This window comes from Heteronotia binoei, chromosome 21 (genome assembly GCF_032191835.1).
Source record: "Heteronotia binoei isolate CCM8104 ecotype False Entrance Well chromosome 21, APGP_CSIRO_Hbin_v1, whole genome shotgun sequence".
NCBI lineage: Eukaryota > Metazoa > Chordata > Lepidosauria > Squamata > Gekkonidae > Heteronotia > Heteronotia binoei.
The window spans coordinates 176831210-176840894 of NC_083243.1; the positions used below are offsets into that span (position 1 = coordinate 176831210).

General features: G+C 44.0%; 1 protein-coding gene across 1 annotated transcript in view; it reads left to right on the forward strand.

The window, feature by feature from the left end:
- The window catches only part of LOC132589745 (glycine N-acyltransferase-like protein 3), a 28575-nt gene extending 19121 nt beyond the window's left edge, over window positions 1-9454 (forward strand). Inside the window, exons 4-5 of the mRNA XM_060262470.1 lie at window positions 8060-8180; window positions 8902-9454. Of these exons, the coding sequence (XP_060118453.1) occupies window positions 8060-8180; window positions 8902-9322 (542 nt within the window). The 3' untranslated portion in view covers window positions 9323-9454. The remainder of the gene's footprint in view (window positions 1-8059; window positions 8181-8901) is intronic.
- Window positions 9455-9685: the final 231 nt, after the last annotated feature.

A 9685-nucleotide genomic window follows, 5' to 3' on the forward strand; every position in this document is an offset into this window, starting at 1 on the left:
CCCTGGCTTTTCAGAATACCCCATTATCCATATTCTATCTATCCAAAGGAAAAAATCCAAAAGCGGCAGCAAAAGCAGTAAGCTTTTTATTAAGGACAACCAAAATATCACAAAATGTTGAATGTACTATATAAGGGGTTGCCAAGCTCCAGGTAGGACCTGGAAATCTCTCAGGATTACAACTGATCTTCAGACTACTGAGATCAGGATCCCTGGAGAAAATGGCTTCTCTGGAGGGCACACTCACTGGCATTATATCTAGCTGATGTCCCTTCCCTTTCCAAACCCTGCCCATCCCAGGTTCCACCCCCAAATCTCCAGGAATTTCCCAACCCAGAACTGACAACTATAAACAATAACCCATAAAAGGACCACAGTTTGGGCACAAAGAATAGTATTGACTCTTTGACCACATAAATTACAAAACCATTATCACCCCAAAAGGTAATGTCAAACACTGTACCGCAAATTATGTTTAAAAGAACAAACCCCGCTCAAGCCTACACATGGCTTCTGTTCCGATTAGGAAAGGTGTGGGGAGGGAAGGGGAGGCAAAGATTAAAAGCTGGGAGGAAAATGAGATGCACTTTCAAGAATTTGCAAAGGAAGAGAAGTATGGGTATTGGAGGCAGTGAGATGCTGAGTCAGCATGGTGTATGATTACAGTGTTGGACTAGTATCAGAGAGACCCAGGTTTGAATCCCAACTCATGCTATGGAAGTTTACTGGGTGACCTTAGGCCAGTCACATACTCCAAACTAACCCGGATAAAATAGCAGAGATGATAAAAGGATAAAATAGCAGAGATGGGAATGATGTAGTCCTCTTTGAGTCTCCATTGAGGATAATGGGGGGATATAAAGGAGTCAAGCTAGGTAAGAATGAGAGAATAAACAGACTTTGTAGCAGAAAGATACACACACGCACACACTAGCATGAAACCTGTGCTTTGCTATGGTATGTAACTACCTTTAATCCAGTTATAATACTTCTGGGTATATAATTTTGTGTGTGTGTTAGGAAGGATGCTTTGTTTTTGAAATTGTTTTTGTAATATAATAGCAGTAGGAATAAAGCCCATTGTGAAAGGAAAAACAATGGGATCTAGAAACAGGTTCTGGGCGAATGCCCCCCCTCCCGCTATCTTCCTACTCATTCACCCAAGTTAAGGCATTCACTCCCCTCAACCTTGGTGTCTTCCCACCCACCCAAGAAAGCCATTTTCTGTAGGGGAATTGATCTGAATTCAGCTTTCCATCTCCACCCCTGCTTCTTCAGCCTCTACCTAGGAAAAGTACATTTTTTTCTCCACAATGTGGACCAAAGCAGCTTACATAATTCTCCTCTCCCCCATTTGATCTGCACAACAACCCTGCGAGGTAGTTAGGCTGAAAGTCTGTGAATGGTCTGAAATCACAGTGTGGACCAAAGCAGGTGGAAAATTACATCAGCAGGGTATAATGGTAAAGAGTCCATGCTGCAAAACATCCATTTTCTCCAGGGGAGCTGATCTCTGCCATTTGGAGAGCAGTTGTAATTCTGAGTGATCTCCAGACCAAACCTGGAGAGTGGAACAATGGTTCCCCAGGAGAAAGTTGCTGGTTTGGAGTGTGAAGTCTATGGCATTGTACCTGTCTGAAGTCCCACCCCTCCTTAAGCCCCGCCCTCTCCAGGCTCCACTCTTCAAATCTCCAGGAATTTCCCAACCTGGAATTGGCAACCCTATCTTCTTCCCATCCAACTGTCAACCAGCCAACCATGGAAGGAATGCACTCCCTGATTTTTGGGTCTATATGTCCAGAGGTTCAGGCTGGGTGTTAGTGAGTCAATCAGGACACCTGTTCAATTGTCTGCATTCTCCATGAACTGATTTTCACCTCAGAATACAGAGCTCCACAGCTGATGAAACCTCCCCAAATTTGGACTTCTAGATCCAGAGGTTTGGGCTGGGCATTGATGAGTCAGTCAGGCACTTGTTCAACTGTCTACAGTTTCCGTTAACTGATTTTCACCTCAGAACACAGAACTCTGCGGCTGACCAATCAGAGGAGTGTGGAAGCAGGCAGCAGTCTGCCAGGCAAACAGCAAAGCTTTGCCCCTTTGTGAAAACACATTTTACCCCTTGGGGACAGAATTTCTAAAAATCCTCTCAGAGTGGGCATGTTCATCATGGAAGGAATGCACTCCCCAAATTTTGGGTTTCTAGGTCCAGGGCTTTGGGCTGGCTGTTCATTAGTCAGTCAGGACACATCTGTGTGTGTGTGTGATATACGTGATATTAGAGGTGTGGATATGATAAATGACAGTCCTTTATTCCAGATAGATTCAATTTTTTGTTTGCATTTTAATGGAATTTTATTTATCAAAACCAACTTGCCAGAGTTTCCTCTCAACGGCACACACTGGTTCCTTTCATTTTTTTCTCACTGGGCGTTTTCGCACTGACCTTATTCAGTAGCAACACCCCTCTTCAGCGCGCAGGATCTGCGCGGATTTCACATTCATTGCCGCGGAGCACCCGGAAGAGCCGGAAAGTCCCGCAGCTTTTGCGGCGCAAACAGAAACCGCCAAAAACCAGTTTCCATTTGCGCCGCAAAAGCCGCGGGGCTTTCCGGCTCTTCCGGGTGCTCCACGGCAATGAATGTGAAATCCGCGCAGATCCTGCGCGCTGAAGAGGGGCGTCGCTACTGAATAAGGTCAGTGCGAAAACACCCACTGTGAACTTTTGCTACCTGGTCATAGGAAGATATTCCTTGTTCACCTAAGGCTGGACCGGACCAAAGTTCAGAGAGCAAATTCCTTTCTGTTTGTTCAGGAAAACACTGTGGAGATTGCCAGGCTCTTCCAATGGCTTAACACTGGTGTCCCTTATTGCCCCATCCAGTCCTGAAGATCCTTTGCACAAATCTGACAGTGATGTGCCTTTTTAATGCCCCTTAGTCACTGTGTGCTGATACTTCAGTCACATAGGAGGAAGCAGTTCTTAAAGGTCAACCTACTGGGCTATCTTTGCTGGGCACATCATCTGCCAAGAGCCAGGCCTTTTGCAACATTTCCACAAACCCCACCCCCCTTTGGCACGATCAATCTCGTGTATGGTGTTTTCCTGAGAGAAAATTAAGCTCTGCTACAAGACACCTGTGACCAGTATACAAAGGTACTGCCATAAAAGATTGTCCTTGGGTAAGGAAAGGTACAGCTCCATAAGTATAGGGAACTATTCGAGTGCAACTCCTAAAACCTGCAAGATGCTTACATGCTTTTCAAAGACAGTCGTCCTTAGCTGGATGTTCAACTGCCTTCATAAAGAAAGAAACACAAGACTCAAAAGGAAACACCTTCAGAGTGTTCGAAGAGGTTGATGTAGAGAAGATTTAGTCAGAAACTAAGCCAAGAAGAAGAGCCCCGTGGCGCAGAGTGGTAAAGCTGCAGTACTGCAGTCCTAAGCTCTGCTCATGACCTGAGTTGGATTCCAGCGGAAGCTGGGTTCAGGTAGCCGGCTCCAGGTTGACTCAGCCTTCCATCCTTCTGAGGTCAGTAAAATGAGTACCCTGCTTGCTGGAGGGAAAGGGTAGATGACTAGGGAAGGCAATGGCAAACCACTCCATAAAAAGTCTGCCGTGAAAACGTTGTGAAAGCAACATCACCCCAGAGTCGGAAATGACTGTTGCTTGCACAGGGGACTACCTTTACCTTTTTAAACCAAGAAGGGAAACATCAAGGACTTTACTGCACAGTAAAGTGAAAGAAGAGTAAGTGTGTAGCAATGGATGACACCTTCCAAGAAGAAGTCACTGCCAGTTAAGAAGATGCTTAAAAGCACTAGCTGCAGCTGAGATTCCCTGAAGGATTCTGTTTCTCTGGGTCTCCAAGAGAAGGACCCACTGCAGGCTCTGGGTCACAATGTTCACCAGATCCACAGTAAAAGCATTCAGAACAGTCCACTGTGTTTCTGCACCAGTCACTTTTTTATAGAGGCTAATAAGCAGAAGGAAACGTCAATCAGGAGGTAGGATTGGTCCTTTGACCTCAGGAGGAAGCATGGATTGGACAAGGTGACTTCTTCCTTGGTAAGCATCTCTGGATTGAGCAAGGGCAGGCTCCAAGTAAACCAAATTAGAGAGATACCAAGCTTGGGTAAGTGTGCGATGTTGTTATGCTTCTTTCAGGAATGCTCCACAACTGGGCGGTGGAGGGAATGCTAGTCACTGAACCTGGCTGTATCAGCTTTGCCTATGACCCCATGTGCAAAATGCCTAAGGAGTGGGGGGAGTGGCTTTGACCAACATCCGGTCAAGAGCCTTTGCCTAACGCTCGCCCAGCTGGCTCCAAAGTTATATTCTTTTTACCCCTTCAACTATATTTTTTGAATCTTTGAGTGATGTCTCCAAAAGGGGTGAAGAAGGGTAAACAGAAGGGAAAAAGCGTTCAGCTTTTAACTGACTTATTGGAATTGCCATCCACCTCCCACACAAGGTTGGAGAGATACAAGGAACCAGCAGGAGAATGTCCTCTCACATTGAATTTATTGACTCGGACAATGTCTAAGTTAAGACAAGAAATACGAGAGGACATAACCTCTATGTTACAACCGTTGTGTCAGCGTCTGGATGAACTAGAGGATTCTCATAAACAAGTTACTCAGACAGCACAAGAAGCTTTAAAAAGAGCTCAAGAGTGTGAAGGGAGAATATCTGAAATAACATCAGATGCATGGACGAGGGAACGGGTTTTAACAATGGACTTTCGTAACCGGGAGCTGTGTTTAAAGTTTAGAGGTTTTAAATCTGATGTGGAAGCTGAAATGGACTTATATGTATTTATGGCAAATTGGCTTGCTGAAGCAACTCACCTGGAGGCCGAAGTTCTTCCACTCATTGGAAAAGAATATCGTGTCGGCAAAGTATGTGAAGACAATTTGTCTTATTCCAGAGATATTTTGATGCAGTTTAAGGACTATCGTATGAGGGAAAGAGTCTTTACAAAGGCCAGGGAGGGGGAGGCTTGGACTATCAGGGGTTAAAGATTCAGGTCTTTCCAGATCTCCCTCCTGAATTTTTAAGAATCAGAAGAGACCTCAAGGATGCAACTGCCAAACTGCGGGACTTTTAAAAATTAAATATAAATGGCTACAATCAGGCAAATTATATGTCCAAAAAGGCTCCACTTCATATACAGCATATGACGCAGCCTCGGGTGAATTATTACTCTCCAAGTTAACTCCCTCCTCCCCTGCATTGAGAGTAAACAAGAGAAAGGAATGCTCTCCTCTCGTCTCTTTAAGAACAACCCGTGCTTGTACTGAGGAAGATCATGTAAACTTGGAAGAAAGTATGGATTCTATCTAAAAAGAAACTGAAGCAACAAGAAATTGGAAAAGTTGACAAAATTTATAATTTATATCTAAAGACTTTTTTTCGGAATTTATGGTTGGGTGGGGTCAGCTGGTGCGAGCATTTGGGTAATTTCCCTCCATAGCTAATTTAGTCCAGGTGGAAGGAGGGAAGTATCTCTTCTAGACCTTAACCCTTGAGGTCTCCAGGGACTGAGATATTTTGCTAGAATTTAATTTTATTGATTTTTTTTTTGAGATTAGAAGGAATAATGAAGTTATAGAAGAAGAAGGAAATATGGAATGATTGTGGCATTAAATTTTAAAAAGGTGTTAGGGAAGATAGTATTGTTAAGCTTAATTATTCCTCTACTAAAAAAAGGGAAAAAAATAATTAAAAATATAAATAGACATACATATGTACATATTAAGAAGTGTGGAATGGTAACATATGAAGTAATCTCCAAAGAGATAGATCAACTTTAGTTTATGTTAACTCAGGTGAGATGTTATTAAGTTGTGTTGCTTTTGATTTGTTATTGTTGTACACTCTTCTGTTGGAATAGGTATGAATTATAATGAGTCTATAATTAAATTTTGATTTACAACGGAAAAAAATGCCTAAGAAGTTAACAGTTTCTGGACTGCCTGCTTGACCTTCAGGAGTAAGTTTTGAATTAAAAGCAAGGCCTAACAGGAGCTGGTGAGGCTGGTGCTTCCTACCTGGCATTAAATGGCTTAACAGAACCATGGAAACACAGTGACAGAGTGAAGCATGCTGACCATAACCCAGATAAGCATCTGACTTTTTTTGAGCCTGTGCAGCTGGTATACTGTAGGTGGTGTTCATGGCACAAGAACAACACTGAGGAGTGGAAGACAGAAGGTGGCCCAGTGGTCCAGCTCTGGAGTCAATAGTCATACAGACCCTTTGTATCTAGTACAGAGTTGTGCCAATCAGTCCTTTATGAATGTGGGTGATGCTGTTTTACAAGGAGGGCAGTTAGAAAGGCAAATGGAGATTTCAAGTCCCCTAAATGCATTGGGGGCTGCCTCCAGTGCAGCTCAGAGACAATACTGGGGAGAGGCTCTGGTGCTGGGGAATAAAGGATTACATAGAACTGAGCATGGCCTGAGTATTTCCTACTAGGTCTGCACAGTGACTCTGAGAAGAGGCAGCACCACTTCAAATGCCAGATACTCTACGTCCTCCAGGCAGTCTACAGCATTTACTGATGGCTGCTGACTGTCGCTGTTGCATTACAGCCCCAGGTAAATCACATAGGATGTGATAGACTTTAATGCCTGCCAGGTGTCCAGTTCAGATATTTCTTTCAGATATTATTTTCAAATTAGTTGTAATGAGGGGTCTGAAAGCTGACTGATGACTCCAGGAGACTGGTGGAGGAGGAATCTGATGTCCATCCTCTGGGCAATTCCTGCTGAGCTGGACCTAAAGTTTGCTTTATTTGAGAAAGCAGGGTCACCACAGCTGTGGCTCTTTCAACAGAAAGGCTAGCTATAGATTTATCTCCTCAGAACCCTTCAACAAATGGGATAGGGATGGGATCTTCTTCACCACCACAGGATAGAGATCCCTGTAGAAATCACAGGCTTGATCATAGCCAGTTGCTGCAGCCCACAAGGGGAATGCTCCATGTACACTAGCAAGCAACTGCCCGGGTTCCTCTAAGTCTTGGATCCCACTGTATAGGGATAAATTCACTGACAACAGTCTCATTCAAACAAGGGGCAGTCAAGAACCTGACTACATACTTCTGTAGAGTGCCTTGTTATGAGGATCAGAATATCTTGAATCTAGAGGACCACCAAAGGAACAGGCTGCATGACTTCATGGTGAAGAATCTTGGTTTTCAGAAGTTCCTTTATAACATCATATTGTGCCATTTCTGGGTCTCATTCTCATCTTTTGATTTCCTTCCTAATTTATTTTCCATCAGAGTCTGTTCATTGTCATTTTCTTAGTGTTCCTCCTCCATCTTTTCTTCTTCTTCTTCCACTTTTTTGGGATAAAATTATATACAGCCATACCATGGTACCATGAGAAGGCCTTATCAGAATAACTTCAATTGTTCTTTCCAGTCATCATTTATGTATTTGAATATGCCACTTTTCCCTCCCAAAAGGAGCTCAAGAGAGCTCACAACTGATTCTTTCCGATACTTTAAAAGAAAGTACAATGCTTACATTGCCATCGTAAGCTGATAGTTTCAGGTTTGGAACTCTGCTGATTTGTAGCAGCAAACAACATTTTGTTTATCCTAAGAAGAGTTAAACCCATCTAAATTCTATTGAAGTCAATGAGCTTGAAGTCAAAGGCAATTTATGGCAACCCTGAAGGTTTTCAAGGCAAGAGTCAAACAGAGGTGGTTTGCCGTTTCCTGCCTCTGTGTAGTAACCCTAGACTTCCTTGATGGTCTCCTGTCCAAGTACTAAGACAGGCTGATCATGCTTAGTTTTCAAGATCTGATGAGACTGAGCTAGCCTGGGCCATCCAGAGCTAGGAGGAGGTAAACTCTGCTTAGGATAGCGCTGTTAATATACCAATGGGCCGCCAAAGGAAGGAGGAGGGATCCATTTCAGTGCTACTGACCCAATTAAAGGGCAATTAGCCTTTATGAAGTGATATTGGATATGTGCATTTAACTTCAAGCCCGATGTACACACTCTTCTCTCTGTGACTGGATATTTTACTGATTTCTACAGGGCACAAGGATGGGATATACGAGGCCTCCGAAGGCGCTGCCGCAAACAAGCAAGTGCAGATCTCCCCATCTTCCTATTTCACGTACTTTCACCATGACCCAAATAAAATACACACACGTCAGTAAGTGTCCACCTTGTTCCTCTCCCCTTTGCTTGTGGTGCAACTCCAGCACTATATAACTTTGTAGTCAAGACAGTCATAAGCTGACATTTCCCCTTGGTCTGCCTTGTGATGGTTTTGACAGCCAAGGTCTTGATGAGACTAATTTCCCTCCCTCCCTGGCCAGCTGCCTCTCAACGTCATTCTATACTCCTGGAGCACATTCAGACCACATGATGTCACTTTGTGTTGTCCCCCCTCCCCACTTTTGGTTAAGTTTTAAAAGACAAATATTTTTTCTGCATATTTGGAACCCTTACTTTATTTGTTTTATTGATTGTTTGCCACCCTGAGACCGTTACAGGGAGGGCAGGATATAAATCTAATTTAAAAAAATTTAAAATATGTGGGTGGCCTGTTTTTGTTTCTTGCTTTCATCATCCACCCTGGGGCTCATCAGTTTATTATTAGATATGATTTCCCCTCCATCAATCAGTGTTAACCCCTTATGAACCAAAAATGGAATGTTCACAAATACATGCAAAATAGCTCTAATTACCAGATATTGGGGGAAAGTGACAGAGGATGGTCTTTACCACCATGCCTCATTTGTGAACTTCCAAGGCGTAACAGGCTGTGCTAAACGGACTTTTAGTCTGATCCACAAGGACACATTCGTTTATTTAGCTCTCCTCCATTGCAGTAACAGTATTTTTTTTTTTTTGCCTCTCTTTTCTTCCAGGCTTGATCCCAGCCTGAGGCTTTCCACTTTGAATAACTCCCATGTTGACCTGCTGAATGAAACATGGGCCTACGGGGGCAATGAACACAGTCGCAAATACGTGGCTTCTTTGGTGCGCTCCTTCCCCAGCAGGTGCATCCTGGACAGCAATGGACGCCTGATCAGTTGGAGTATCCTTGATCCTTTTGGTGCAATGGGACTTGGTTATACCCTTCCAGAGTATCGTGGTCGTGGCTACATTACTATAGTCAATAAAGCACTGGCCATGAATGTCCATGCATCTGGCTACCCTGTATATGGACATGTAGCCCTCGATAATGTGCGCATGCAGAACTGTCTTGAACGCTGTGGCTACCAGAGATTATCCTCATCATGTCATTTTATTTACCATACCCCTAAGCCTTCCACTGGAAGCATATAACCCTCCTCCAGTCTCAGCACCTCTTGTGAGACCTTTTGAGACAGTGAGCCATCCATATATTGCCAATGAGACAGAATGTCAAAGTAAGATTACTGTGCCAACCAATCTATTCACACTTTCCCCCAGCCAGCGTCCCTTCCAGTTTGGTGTAGTGGTTAAGTGTGCGGACTCTTATCTGGGAGAACCGGGTTTGATTCCCCACTCCTCCACCTGCACCTGCTGGCATGGCCTTGAGTCAGCCATAGCTCTGGCAGAGGTTGTCCTTGAAAGGGCAGCTGCTGTGAGAGCCCTCTCCAGCCCCACCCACCTCACAGGGTGTCTGTTGTGGGGGAGGAAGGGAAAGGAGATTGTGAGCCGCTCTGA